The sequence below is a fragment of the Sycon ciliatum genome, chromosome 4 (genome assembly GCF_964019385.1).
Source record: "Sycon ciliatum chromosome 4, ocSycCili1.1, whole genome shotgun sequence".
NCBI classification, from domain to species: domain Eukaryota; kingdom Metazoa; phylum Porifera; class Calcarea; order Leucosolenida; family Sycettidae; genus Sycon; species Sycon ciliatum.
In genome coordinates, this window is record NC_088646.1 from 17,874,046 (window position 1) to 17,888,975 (window position 14,930).

A 14,930-nucleotide genomic window follows, 5' to 3' on the forward strand; every position below is an offset into this window, starting at 1 on the left:
TCTCTTTGTTAGTTGCATTGGCTCGCATGACTCTTGCTCCGTGTTTTCACCCACCCACCCACACCGACTTCATTGTGTTACAATTCTTATTCTGTAGCACCCCGCTTATACTACTAACCTCATTCGTCTTCCAAACTCACTCTGCTAAACAAAAACAAGCAGGGATTGGGCACTGAACTCTCAGTAGCTGGCAGCATTCTCTCTACTCTCCCGAATCACTCTATTCGGTTACTGCCCTTGGCAGGTCAGCCGCCATTTCGGTCTCACTCCGAATCACTCTATTCGGTTACTGCCCTTGGCAGGTCAGCCGCCATTTCGGTCTCACTCTCGGTCCCCGCCTCTGTCGGGTCGGCCGCCTCCATGGTTACACACTGCCAGCTCCTTCGCCCAGTTACCCTGTGGTGCCAACCAACTACTGCTGTGTCTGTGTGTGGGTCGTGTATGCCTCCGCGTACGGAGCATGCGTTAAGACCTGATCAGTCCCCTTGGAAACCTGGGAACCACCTTGGCGGCCAGTTTGATGGTGACGGCCTGGGTTGGCGGTTGCTCAGTCCTGGTAACAATCACATGTCTCCTTTCATCAACCAGGCATACATGTACTGTACGACGGTAGACACGATAGCAAGCACCACCAATGACAGTGCTGTACACAATAAGGATGTACGGTAGAAGTATTTTTCGAATGAAGATTAGGGACCGGTTTCAACGGAGTGTGGGTGTTTCACGGAATTACATCTCAGAACATCGTGTAAGCATCACCAACGACAGCAATGTATATCGCAAGATGATAATTATTATGTAAGCGATGCCGATGCACCTCTTGTTGCCTCATTTTCATATCCCGACCTGGCCACTTGCTACTTGCCTTGACCATACTCTCTGCATAACCGACAAAGTATCAGAAACAGCTAGGGAATTTATATAGCATTTTGGCCCTTGGCCACTATCAGGGATTTTCTTGGCATAGTATTATATTGGCTGTGCAGAGAGTTTAGTTGGGGCAGCAGCTGGCAGTTGATCAGCTCGGGACAAGAAAGTTCGGAAATTTGAATAAATACATGTGCTGACGAAAGGGAGAACAAAAGCGGAATCCAGAGTTAACATACTGAAATCCAGAGTTAACATACTGAAATCCAGAGTTAACATACTGAAATCCAGAGTTCACATACTGAAATTCAGAGTTAACATTCTGAAATCCAGAGTTAACATACTGAAATCCAGAGTTAACATACTGAAATCCAGAGTTCACATACTGAAATTCAGAGTTAACATTCTGAAATCCAGAGTTAACATACTGAAATCCAGAGTTAACATACTGAAATCCAGAGTAAACATACTGAAATCCAGAGTTAACATACTGAAATCCAGAGTTAACATACTGGAATCCAGAGTTGACATGCTGTAAATACTAATACACATGTTCATATTGGTCGTCCAGCACAGTATCCCGAGTTGAGTGCAGAGATCTAAGCGTACAGTTATGGTTACACGGGTATGCACAGCCCACAACCTGGTGCAACTTGCCAGGCTGGTTAAAGTACCAGGCTGCAAACGTCTCGTTTGCCCTTTGTCCGTGCACCACATAGCCTTCCCAGGTGTTGTCTCGCTGGCTCAAGGTGTGGGCGACGCAGGAGGGAGCGAAAATACCTGTGTTTGCCGTCCGATTCAAAATCGAAGTGAACGCTTTCAGGAAGGTCTGAAGAGAGGAGCACAAAGCAAAATATGAGGAAAGTCAGTGAGACATGATACCCTGCAATGAGTCTATTCTCGTTGCCACACAACTCACGTCAATTTTTCAAGTGACACTTGTTGAATGTGTATTCTACAAGATGACTCCAAGTTCTACTGTATGCATGCATGTAATTGAGTTCCCTCATCGGTTGAAGAGCTACATGTACAGCCTTTGCAGGTAAGGATTTTTGAAGTCTTTCCCAAACAGGGGGATGTGGATACAAACCTTCCCAACATTTTAAGCTTACTACTTGAGTAGTATCAAGACTACATTAAAAAAATTATACTTGAAGACAGACAGTTGAAGTATTTGCTACCTCCCAATCCCAACAATCACTTACGGTACGCCAGTTCAGGAAGAGCTGATACTCTGATGCATTGCACTTTGGTGGTACGCATGGAAGCTGTAGTATGGTCTTGAGCTGGTTGGAATCATACAGCGATTGAAGAGCAAAGATCGGCGAGGAGATGTAGGACACGCTGTACTGGGCGAAGAAGCATTTCCATTGGTCGGCTTCTGACATTGCCGCAACGCACTTCTGGTTCATGCCACTCGTCACATTCTGTGTTTGGAAGACTGCATTCAAGGGAAAGCGCAGTGAATATGGAAATACTACAATCAGCATCATTTAACCGGCAACTGAAGCATATAGGTTTGGGTCTAAAAGAGGTCACAGTGTCAACTGCCGGAATTGTACTCAATGCACAAAGCAAAGAGCCATAGCACACCGGCAGACATAATAAACTGGAACGTCTGTTTCTCTACAAGGGAAATGATCTCATTGCTTTGGGTGCAGTGTGCCTACATAGCCTGTTATCAATCATCCGCCTCCAATTCCTCTTTACAAATAGAATAACAAAACTGTTGGCATTTACAAGTACATATACAGTGAGTGGACTTTTGTTGCTGACCGATTCTCCAAGAAGATGATTATTGATTTAAAAGCAACGTAGGGTGTTGGGGCACTTGGAATAGCATTCAATTAAAAATCTGGTGTACTAACAGTATTGAAAACTGAAGAAGATAGCTGCAGAGTTACTCTAGAAATTCGAAGAACAGAGTCAACTTGATCATTACCATACAACATCCGTGTTCGTTCAAAGCGCTGTCCGTCTACATCCAGCGTATCAATGAAGTACCTAAGAAACAACACAGACCACACCAGAGATAACGTTACAGGAGCACACAAATACCGGCTTCACACAGGCCATAACGTAATCGTGCACTCAAACGAAAGCAGAGCAGCAGCAGAAGCAGAATGAACAGTGATGTTAGAAAGTTGTTTGAAGGTGTGCATGCCACAACATAAAAACCTACAAGTACATGCCCCGACAACAACTACAAATCATTCAACTCATGTGAAGTCTGGGTCCATGCAATGCCAAGGACTATGCAGCAACAGTAATCAGGCTGCCCATCTAGCTCATGAGTACATTGCTTACCCAGCATCGGGCAGTGCGGCATACTTGCAAGTGCTTGGTATTCTCTGTGTCTCAACAGGATAATCAGCATGAAGGTATGTTGCCAGACCACCAGCTGTAGAGATGAACATCCAGGAATACTAAACCAATCAGATTAATTTGGGCATCTCAGAGCATGATAACTCCGAGGTTGAGCGAGAGTGGGTGAAGCCCACGGAAGCATATGGGAAGCCTATCTCCGATTATCAAACTCAGAGCCCTTCATGGAGAGCTCTTCACTGTGCCTCGAAACAATATGATCAAGAGAGGGACAAGAGAGAAGAGGAGAAAGTCTGCAATGCCGGGCAGGAAATCATTCATTAGAAGCTCACCATAACCACTGACCTGAGCTCCCTGTTAGGATTAGCTCCTCTGCTTCTTTCAACTGACCAGAAAAGGTGTCGAAAACGGCATCCAGAATCCTCTTGCCCCTACCGGCAATCATTGATGCAGAGAACGTCAATACAGTCATATACAGCATGACTGCTGGTCACATGATATTATTCAACAAACTGTACAAACCTGTCAGCAAAAGCAATGCAACAAATCATGTGGCAAGCATCATTGCCCGTCTGTGCTGCTGTCATTGCCAGAATGCTCCATGTTCAAGGCTACTCCAAATTTATGCCACTAGATAAGCTAGTAACATAACTTAATCGCCAGTAACATTACATCATTGGCTCGCAATTCAAGTATAACGGGTTTGTGAATGTGTTCTACTCACAGTAGTAGAACCCCCACCGTTAGGCGTTGCATCTGCCGCTAGAGTTTACCGGGTGTTAGCGGCCATCGTGAGTTCCCTTTGGGAACGGACACGATAATGTTTTCTTCTTTTTTTTCTATTCACAGTGAGTCACCATAGTTATGGGCACCCCAGAGAACAGTTGCCATGCAACAATCTATCATCATGGGCCAGGACTGTGGGAAGTGAAATACAAACTTAACGTTTTTATAGTGCGTGCAGTCTTATAAACCTGTACGGGGCAGCAGAGCCTATGATAAATTCTGCCTGCTACCTCATGTAGAGACTGGTGCCGTTCACGACGAGAGGTTTCTCACTGCAGGCCACGAGCACAGCACATAATTTTAGATGAGAGACACATTTCAAAGACCAGTCACCAACAAAGATCAGATGCATCAACACATTCCAAACAGGTCAACAGAACAAAACCATGGGTAATTTACTACTTAAGACGCCGACTGGCTGCTCAATACAAAGCCTCGAATCACTGATTCCAAGGACTTTAATGGATGTGATGCAATCTTCTAAGACTTGACAGCAGGCCAAGAGGGGTGTGCCGTTGGACAATTGCTTTTGTACTTCAGTACTTCGAAGTACTAGCGACTTTTCCAGAACATATCAGTGCTGTTGCACCCGGTCAGCGATTGCCGAACTTTGTTTTCAAAAGGTTGACCCCCCAGTTTGTGCACACCAGTACATACAGATCTAGGGTTGAAAACCAGGCAATCTGAAATTGAAAAAAAGTTTGTTTCTTTATACAAAAGAGAAAAGACCAAGGAACTACAAGTTACGCTATACTGTCCACTCCTTCCGACTCCATGTTTGTTTCTGTTCACGTATCTCATTTGACCGGATTAGCTTGCATTCACGGTGTTACGGCCCTGCGTATTGTGCAACAACCAGCCCGGCCCAGTGAGCAGAAAATACTTTGACAAAGTAACCATGGCAACTGACCGGTTCCCCGAGAAAGATCCTCCGTCACAGTACGGCATGTAGACAAAGTTATAGTCACAGAATATTGGGTTGGATTGACAGTCATCAGCCATGATTCCGGATTGCACGAAAGTCTTGTTCGGCGGAAAGTGCTTCGATGAGCCGAGGCGCGTCCTGGTTCGTCTCAAGCAATCATCATCGCTGAAACACCATCCACCACCCTCCTGATGAATGATCCATTTCTTCAGCGCAGTTCCCTGTCCCCGTCTCCAGTAGTAACCGGGTGGTGTGCCATCTAAGCACACAGCACCCTGAACAACATCAACATAATTATCTAGCATTGATTTGAGTGACCGCGTCGCTTTTGATTGACAGATGTATAATGAAAATAATTTCTCTGGCCGTCTGGGCCTTAGCAGGAATGAACCATTATATTGAACATACTGTAAGTTATACACGGCCGCATTGTGAAGCTGATATTACTGAGTCCACCCTTTCAGAGAATAATTGAGCAGTACATTCGACCGTCTCTTCAGAACAGAATACTTTCTACTTGGCCAGTAAGTTATGCACGGCATTGTGAAGCTGATATTACTGAGTCCACCCTTTCAGAGAATAATTGAGCAGTACATTCGACCGTCTCTTCAGAACAGAATACTTTCTACTTGGCCAGTAAGTTATGCACGACCGCATTGTGAAGCTGATATTACTGAGTCCACCCTTTCAGAGAATAATTGAGCAGTACATTCGACCGTCTCTTCAGAACAGAATACTTTCTACTTGGCCAGTAAGTTATGCACGACCGCATTGTGAAGCTGATATTACTGAGTCCACCCTTTCAGAGAATAATTGAGCAGTACATTCGACCGTCTCTTCAGAACAGAATACTTTCTACTTGGCCAGTAAGTTATGCACGACCGCATTGTGAAGCTGATATTACTGAGTCCACCCTTTCAGAGAATAATTGAGCAGTACATTCGACCGTCTCTTCAGAACAGAATACTTTCTACTTGGCCAGTAAGTTATGCACGACCGCATTGTGAAGCTGATATTACTGAGTCCACCCTTTCAGAGAATAATTGAGCAGTACATTCGACCGTCTCTTCAGAACAGAATACTTTCTACTTGGCCAGTAAGTTATGCACGACCGCATTGTGAAGCTGATATTACTGAGTCCACCCTTTCAGAGAATAATTGAGCAGTACATTCGACCGTCTCTTCAGAACAGAATACTTTCTACTTGGCCAGTAAGTTATGCACGACCGCATTGTGAAGCTGATATTACTGAGTCCACCCTTTCAGAGAATAATTGAGCAGTACATTCGACCGTCTCTTCAGAACAGAATACTTTCTACTTGGCCAGTAAGTTATGCACGACCGCATTGTGAAGCTGATATTACTGAGTCCACCCTTTCAGAGAATAATTGAGCAGTACATTCGACCGTCTCTTCAGAACAGAATACTTTCTACTTGGCCAGTAAGTTATGCACGGCATTGTGAAGCTGATATTACTGAGTCCACCCTTTCAGAGAATAATTGAGCAGTACATTCGACCGTCTCTTCAGAACAGAATACTTTCTACTTGGCCAGTAAGTTATGCACGACCGCATTGTGAAGCTGATATTACTGAGTCCACCCTTTCAGAGAATAATTGAGCAGTACATTCGACCGTCTCTTCAGAACAGAATACTTTCTACTTGGCCAGTAAGTTATGCACGACCGCATTGTGAAGCTGATATTACTGAGTCCACCCTTTCAGAGAATAATTGAGCAGTACATTCGACCGTCTCTTCAGAACAGAATACTTTCTACTTGGCCAGTAAGTTATGCACGACCGCATTGTGAAGCTGATATTACTGAGTCCACCCTTTCAGAGAATAATTGAGCAGTACATTCGACCGTCTCTTCAGAACAGAATACTTTCTACTTGGCCAGTAAGTTATGCACGACCGCATTGTGAAGCTGATATTACTGAGTCCACCCTTTCAGAGAATAATTGAGCAGTACATTCGACCGTCTCTTCAGAACAGAATACTTTCTACTTGGCCAGTAAGTTATGCACGACCGCATTGTGAAGCTGATATTACTGAGTCCACCCTTTCAGAGAATAATTGAGCAGTACATTCGACCGTCTCTTCAGAACAGAATACTTTCTACTTGGCCAGTAAGTTATGCACGACCGCATTGTGAAGCTGATATTACTGAGTCCACCCTTTCAGAGAATAATTGAGCAGTACATTCGACCGTCTCTTCAGAACAGAATACTTTCTACTTGGCCAGTAAGTTATGCACGACCGCATTGTGAAGCTGATATTACTGAGTCCACCCTTTCAGAGAATAATTGAGCAGTACATTCGACCGTCTCTTCAGAACAGAATACTTTCTACTTGGCCAGTAAGTTATGCACGACCGCATTGTGAAGCTGATATTACTGAGTCCACCCTTTCAGAGAATAATTGAGCAGTACATTCGACCGTCTCTTCAGAACAGAATACTTTCTACTTGGCCAGTAAGTTATGCACGACCGCATTGTGAAGCTGATATTACTGAGTCCACCCTTTCAGAGAATAATTGAGCAGTACATTCGACCGTCTCTTCAGAACAGAATACTTTCTACTTGGCCAGTAAGTTATGCACGACCGCATTGTGAAGCTGATATTACTGAGTCCACCCTTTCAGAGAATAATTGAGCAGTACATTCGACCGTCTCTTCAGAACAGAATACTTTCTACTTGGCCAGTAAGTTATGCACGACCGCATTGTGAAGCTGATATTACTGAGTCCACCCTTTCAGAGAATAATTGAGCAGTACATTCGACCGTCTCTTCAGAACAGAATACTTTCTACTTGGCCAGTAAGTTATGCACGACCGCATTGTGAAGCTGATATTACTGAGTCCACCCTTTCAGAGAATAATTGAGCAGTACATTCGACCGTCTCTTCAGAACAGAATACTTTCTACTTGGCCAGTAAGTTATGCACGACCGCATTGTGAAGCTGATATTACTGAGTCCACCCTTTCAGAGAATAATTGAGCAGTACATTCGACCGTCTCTTCAGAACAGAATACTTTCTACTTGGCCAGTAAGTTATGCACGACCGCATTGTGAAGCTGATATTACTGAGTCCACCCTTTCAGAGAATAATTGAGCAGTACATTCGACCGTCTCTTCAGAACAGAATACTTTCTACTTGGCCAGTAAGTTATGCACGACCGCATTGTGAAGCTGATATTACTGAGTCCACCCTTTCAGAGAATAATTGAGCAGTACATTCGACCGTCTCTTCAGAACAGAATACTTTCTACTTGGCCAGTAAGTTATGCACGACCGCATTGTGAAGCTGATATTACTGAGTCCACCCTTTCAGAGAATAATTGAGCAGTACATTCGACCGTCTCTTCAGAACAGAATACTTTCTACTTGGCCAGTAAGTTATGCACGACCGCATTGTGAAGCTGATATTACTGAGTCCACCCTTTCAGAGAATAATTGAGCAGTACATTCGACCGTCTCTTCAGAACAGAATACTTTCTACTTGGCCAGTAAGTTATGCACGACCGCATTGTGAAGCTGATATTACTGAGTCCACCCTTTCAGAGAATAATTGAGCAGTACATTCGACCGTCTCTTCAGAACAGAATACTTTCTACTTGGCCAGTAAGTTATGCACGACCGCATTGTGAAGCTGATATTACTGAGTCCACCCTTTCAGAGAATAATTGAGCAGTACATTCGACCGTCTCTTCAGAACAGAATACTTTCTACTTGGCCAGTAAGTTATGCACGACCGCATTGTGAAGCTGATATTACTGAGTCCACCCTTTCAGAGAATAATTGAGCAGTACATTCGACCGTCTCTTCAGAACAGAATACTTTCTACTTGGCCAGTAAGTTATGCACGACCGCATTGTGAAGCTGATATTACTGAGTCCACCCTTTCAGAGAATAATTGAGCAGTACATTCGACCGTCTCTTCAGAACAGAATACTTTCTACTTGGCCAGTAAGTTATGCACGGCATTGTGAAGCTGATATTACTGAGTCCACCCTTTCAGAGAATAATTGAGCAGTACATTCGACCGTCTCTTCAGAACAGAATACTTTCTACTTGGCCAGTAAGTTATGCACGGCATTGTGAAGCTGATATTACTGAGTCCACCCTTTCAGAGAATAATTGAGCAGTACATTCGACCGTCTCTTCAGAACAGAATACTTTCTACTTGGCCAGTAAGTTATGCACGGCATTGTGAAGCTGATATTACTGAGTCCACCCTTTCAGAGAATAATTGAGCAGTACATTCGACCGTCTCTTCAGAACAGAATACTTTCTACTTGGCCAGTAAGTTATGCACGGCATTGTGAAGCTGATATTACTGAGTCCACCCTTTCAGAGAATAATTGAGCAGTACATTCGACCGTCTCTTCAGAACAGAATACTTTCTACTTGGCCAGTAAGTTATGCACGACCGCATTGTGAAGCTGATATTACTGAGTCCACCCTTTCAGAGAATAATTGAGCAGTACATTCGACCGTCTCTTCAGAACAGAATACTTTCTACTTGGCCAGTAAGTTATGCACGACCGCATTGTGAAGCTGATATTACTGAGTCCACCCTTTCAGAGAATAATTGAGCAGTACATTCGACCGTCTCTTCAGAACAGAATACTTTCTACTTGGCCAGTAAGTTATGCACGACCGCATTGTGAAGCTGATATTACTGAGTCCACCCTTTCAGAGAATAATTGAGCAGTACATTCGACCGTCTCTTCAGAACAGAATACTTTCTACTTGGCCAGTAAGTTATGCACGACCGCATTGTGAAGCTGATATTACTGAGTCCACCCTTTCAGAGAATAATTGAGCAGTACATTCGACCGTCTCTTCAGAACAGAATACTTTCTACTTGGCCAGTAAGTTATGCACGACCGCATTGTGAAGCTGATATTACTGAGTCCACCCTTTCAGAGAATAATTGAGCAGTACATTCGACCGTCTCTTCAGAACAGAATACTTTCTACTTGGCCAGTAAGTTATGCACGACCGCATTGTGAAGCTGATATTACTGAGTCCACCCTTTCAGAGAATAATTGAGCAGTACATTCGACCGTCTCTTCAGAACAGAATACTTTCTACTTGGCCAGTAAGTTATGCACGACCGCATTGTGAAGCTGATATTACTGAGTCCACCCTTTCAGAGAATAATTGAGCAGTACATTCGACCGTCTCTTCAGAACAGAATACTTTCTACTTGGCCAGTAAGTTATGCACGACCGCATTGTGAAGCTGATATTACTGAGTCCACCCTTTCAGAGAATAATTGAGCAGTACATTCGACCGTCTCTTCAGAACAGAATACTTTCTACTTGGCCAGTAAGTTATGCACGACCGCATTGTGAAGCTGATATTACTGAGTCCACCCTTTCAGAGAATAATTGAGCAGTACATTCGACCGTCTCTTCAGAACAGAATACTTTCTACTTGGCCAGTAAGTTATGCACGACCGCATTGTGAAGCTGATATTACTGAGTCCACCCTTTCAGAGAATAATTGAGCAGTACATTCGACCGTCTCTTCAGAACAGAATACTTTCTACTTGGCCAGTAAGTTATGCACGACCGCATTGTGAAGCTGATATTACTGAGTCCACCCTTTCAGAGAATAATTGAGCAGTACATTCGACCGTCTCTTCAGAACAGAATACTTTCTACTTGGCCATCCGTGAACCGTGTGTCTCAATCGATCACCCTCACAACCAGCAAGCATGGAGCCGTTCAAGTTGTACTACAGTACTGGTATGCACTCTTTGTGCATGTTGTTGGTCAACGCCTCATCGGTTCTAAAGATTGTGAGGTGTTCAGCGCGAGAGTGTAGTGCAACCATGTCGATTTGGCAGGGACCGTCCCCATATCGAGGGTGGTAGTAGGCACCCAAAAGTGCCGCATGATTTGCCAGATGGCTCACAAGTCACATCTACATTTGTATACATTTTCATACCTAGGTATGTCATTGTCCCGATCTCAGGTTTGCAAAGGTTGGCAGGTATGGTAGTGATAGTAGGGGAAGTAACTGTTAGTTAGTATCTTGTCCCCTTTACGATGAAAATCTAATCATACCAGCTGATTCAGTGGTGGTGTGTCGGTGATGAGTCTCTCACCTTGCTACCTGCTGCCTCTGGTAGAAGTGTCAGTTGCACCGTCACCGCCTGAGCTTTGACCAGCAGCGACGAGGAGTTGATCGTAGTAAGTAAAAGCAGTAGGCTACACACAGCTCTGGAGATAGCGAGTCTGCCACTCATCTTCCCCTCCCCGCTGAGACTTTCAGAACTGTAGAGATCGTAACACACGCTAACTCCGAGTCGTCCGAAATGATTATTTCATTGATCGCACACGTCGCAGAGCATCATACTTACTGCATCATGCGTGTTTGATTGAATCATTCCCTCTTCCACAATCGAGTGGATGATAATTGATAATGATTATGTTAGTGCGCCGTAGATCACATGGGAGTCCACTTCAAACTTGTAGTTGTAGTCATGGATATCATTGGAACCATAGGAAAAAGTACCCATGAAACCCAGCTCGGCACCTGTGTAGTGCGTAGATCTACCCGGCCGGGTCTTGTTGCACTTGCAGTCTTCATGATAAGTAAAGGACTTAGCCTTGATGTACATGTATACAAGTCCTTGATCAGCTTGATGGATTGCTCCGGGCCATGTGACCGCAGTGTTGAGAAATACTCACTTCCACACTGAGTCACAAAGATGTCATGTATGTAGCTAGTTTTGCATTCCCATTCATTTCTTTTGTCAGTTTTGAGAAACCAGTTTCACTTCAATCATTGAAAAGAAATCACCAGTAGCTACAATCATATTGTAGATTCTTGCATTATCATTTTCGTGGCAGACAGGAACTCAGAGTTCCGCAATGCAACTGCTAACTCTCTTCATAGCGGGCCTGCTATTGCTCGGTTGCTCTAGCGCACTGGGGAATTATGCCAATAGCTGGTCCTATGCGGGAACAGGCGACGAGATTTTGAATCCTGAGAGAGGATTTCACAAGCCTTTCACGGCAGGCTCAGTCAGAAATGCTCCAGAATCTACTACTCTCACTGAAATCTCCGGAGATCAGGCGAATCGTACATGTTCAGTTGCACTGTTTCTGTGCTACCTCACGGACTTCATTGGAAAAGCATTGCCACAGGATGAGCTGAACGCCATTCAGAAAGTATTCGACACGCTTGCATCTGCCAATATGACTGCTATCGTTCGCTTTGCCTACTCCAAGACGCGCCCACCCAGTGCAGGACCTTCGTATGGTGATGTGCTCAGCCACTCTACAAGTCTACAACCCGTGATCAAACGCAATGCTGATAGCATACTTACAATACAAGTGAGCTCTGTCCTAGTCATACTCGACTCATACTCATAGCAATAGGTGAGGTCTGAGGATATCACTATCTTCAACACTATCGCTGTATCAGCATAGACACAGCACTGAGCCGTGGAGACAGTCAGAAATATAACTGACCGCAACACAAACTACACTCCGGTACATGTTGTATCCCGAGCAATGACCAAGCCGGTAAAGTAGATCCATGTCACATCATAATAGCCGCCATTATCTGCATGGCTCGGAAGCAGGCAGACAGCGAGAATCCAAAAGTTCTAGCGAGGAGGGGACGAAGAGGGGAGTTGAGGGAGTTCAGATAAGCCCCGTTTGGGACCGTGTCACGGCTGAGAATCCGGATCGGTAGCTGAAGCAACATGGTGATGCAGCGTATGATTCACACCCTCCCATCTTTTTTAAAATTAGAAATTGTGCATCTGGTGGACAGGACTGCAGTTTGTTTTGCACACTATGACTGGATGTTTGCTGACAGGAGGCGTTGTATATGCTGGATGTTAGTATTGTTCGATAAACGACCGAGTTGAGCTTCCTCGACCGCTCGTGTAGTAACTCTGTCACCTGCCACCTTAGAACGGCCATTTCACTGTCTTTCTTGTTCGTACATGACCTCCAGGCTGGCTTTATTGGTTATCGTGGAGAGTGGTATGGCAGCTTCAACCACTTGGAAGCAAATCACAGTGGCCTGGCTGCTCTTGTTGCCGAGGAGCTTTTCAAATGGACTGCAGGGAACAGCTCTCGACAAGTGCAGGTCAGTTGAGATTGGAGTCATTGACTGTAGTCCTAGTGATCTTGTAACTGCTCAGGGGCGTAGCACCCGCTACGACTGGCACGACCATGGCCGTACCACTTTTCGAAAAGTGTGGTCCGTCCGGAACGTGCAAAACCGTAATAAAAAAAATCAGGATCCATATCGATGCATCGCATATGCGCATCAGACTTTGACTTTTTCTAGACTCGTAGATCTACTCGTAGATCTGTTATGCATCTGCAGTCGGACTGAGTACTAGTAATCTACTGTATACATGTACTCGACTCGACTGCGCCAGTGCCAGAAGTTCCCAGAACGCAGCATTTTGTGTCTTTTTTACAAAATTTTCCCGCGCGGGAGGTCCCTCGGACCCCCCCCCTCCAACACGGCCTTCGGCCGCACCGACCTTCGGTCGTACCACTTCCAAAACCCCTGCTACGCCCCTGCTGCTTATTCCGTCTTCATAATAAGGCATGTGGAGGATGTGCGCGCGCGTGTGTATGTGCATAGTCCCAAAGCTCGCGATCAGAAAACATCACAATTTGAGATGCTTTGTATGGACTATGGAGTGCCAACTTACTGTGACACCGTGACTGCATGAGCACTGGTCTGCCACTCAATAAGAAACACAGGCGGCAATCTTGCTCTTCATGTTATTCCAGGTGGCATCTCCTCTGTACAAAGAAAACTGGCTGCTGAAGCAGAGCGTGTCTGAGAACAGCAAGCTGTGGAGTCGCGGTGTCGTCACTAACAGCACACAGAGAAGCTCCTTTGCCTTTGCCAGAATTGGTTTCCACAATGATCAGTTCATGCTGGCAAACCAGTTCACATTGGAATCGTCGCCATCGTTGTCCAGGTAAGAACCGCTGGAGTGGTAAAACAGCTTGCGGCACTTTGCGATACAATCATGGTGATTCTATTCAATCACCCCCCCCCCCCCCCCCATCCATCCATCCCTCCTTCAATGGCATACTCGTACTTGAGTAAGTTTATTCTGTAGTGAGTGGTGTGGTATCACTAGTGTATTGACTTTAACATCCCCTCTTGTTTTCTTGTTTTTCTTCTTTGCTGCGGCTATCCAAGGCGACCACTTGAACCAGGGCTGCTTGCCCGTCAGTTCCAGCCTGGCTACCCAATGTTTGACTACATGACGGCGGAGAGCCCGTTTGTAGCTGTTGATGGTGCATTGCCCGAGAACGCATCCAATGTGGCGGCTGTGAGTGGCTTTCAAGCAGCGGTGCACATGCGTCTACACCACTACGATACATTCTCACTTGAATACGGCTACGATCCCACTGGACAAAACCCTGGACCAATCAATTCCTGGATGAAAGAACCTCTGAACGCAACGCAATTACAGGAATCCTTCATGCCGGCGCAACCCGAGTACCTGCTGCAACCTCACACAATGTTCGAGTACATCCGTGACCACCTGGGGTACCGGCTGCAGCTGCTGACAGTGTCGTACTCAATTACGCCATTTATTGAGCACAATATCACGTTTGACGCGTCCATCAGCAATTTTGGCTTCTCCGCTCCCATCAACATTCGTTTCGCCTATCTGGTGTTCTTTGAGAAAAGCGGAGACGTACCGAAAGATACTGATCAAGTGCTGTTCACTAGCCGTATAACATCGTGTGACCCACGAGTGTGGCATCCGTACATAGCCAACGATCCCGAGTACATAAGAAGCCGTCACCCGATCCATCACTATGCAGCACTACCCGGCCAGTTGTTTGGCAAGAACGTGTGGATGGGCCTGCAGCTCACAAGCCGTGCCGGTGCACAGCCAGTAGAAGTAGGTCAGTACAACGCAGTGCGATTAGCCACTGCCAACACTACATGGTGGGTGGATAGTGCTGGCCGAGGTGGTGTCAATATCCTCGGCTTGGTCAATGTCCCGAACT

At 45.3% G+C, this 14,930-nt stretch overlaps 2 protein-coding genes across 3 annotated transcripts in view; one reads left to right on the plus strand and one right to left on the minus strand.

Annotated features, from left to right (window-relative positions):
• Positions 1–464: 464 nt before the first annotated feature.
• LOC135814780 (uncharacterized) lies at positions 465–11,361 on the minus strand. Of its 2 annotated transcripts, XM_065327949.1 has the most exons (9): positions 11,279–11,293; positions 11,024–11,192; positions 4,889–5,178; positions 4,209–4,250; positions 3,538–3,623; positions 3,175–3,268; positions 2,810–2,871; positions 2,073–2,308; positions 465–1,696 (listed from the first exon to the last, which is right to left on the minus strand). In XM_065327949.1, the coding sequence occupies exons 1-9, from the start codon at positions 11,284–11,286 to the stop codon at positions 1,409–1,411; spliced, it is 1,275 nt and encodes a 424-aa protein (XP_065184021.1). In that variant the 5' UTR covers positions 11,287–11,293; the 3' UTR covers positions 465–1,408. The 2 variants fall into 2 exon arrangements, with proteins under 2 accessions (XP_065184021.1, XP_065184023.1); XM_065327951.1 differs by having other exon boundaries at positions 11,024–11,361.
• A 173-nt stretch (positions 11,362–11,534) lies between these two features.
• The window catches only part of LOC135814778 (uncharacterized), a 4,140-nt gene continuing 744 nt past the window's right edge, over positions 11,535–14,930 (plus strand). Inside the window, exons 1-4 of the mRNA XM_065327947.1 lie at positions 11,535–12,257; positions 12,889–13,023; positions 13,686–13,879; positions 14,107–14,930. The exon at positions 14,107–14,930 is cut by the window's right edge and continues 744 nt beyond it. Of these exons, the coding sequence (XP_065184019.1) occupies positions 11,793–12,257; positions 12,889–13,023; positions 13,686–13,879; positions 14,107–14,930 (1,618 nt within the window). The 5' untranslated portion in view covers positions 11,535–11,792. The remainder of the gene's footprint in view (positions 12,258–12,888; positions 13,024–13,685; positions 13,880–14,106) is intronic.

What these genes read in the sequence shown, in the direction of transcription:
- LOC135814780 (XM_065327949.1), bottom strand. An exon ending in AATCCTAACAGGGAGCTCAG is followed by an intron (nt 3,269 to 3,537) that starts GTCAGTGGTTAT and finishes TCATCTCTACAG; the next exon opens with CTGGTGGTCTGGCAACATAC. An exon ending in GCCGCACTGCCCGATGCTGG is followed by an intron (nt 2,872 to 3,174) that starts GTAAGCAATGTA and finishes GTTGTTTCTTAG; the next exon opens with GTACTTCATTGATACGCTGG.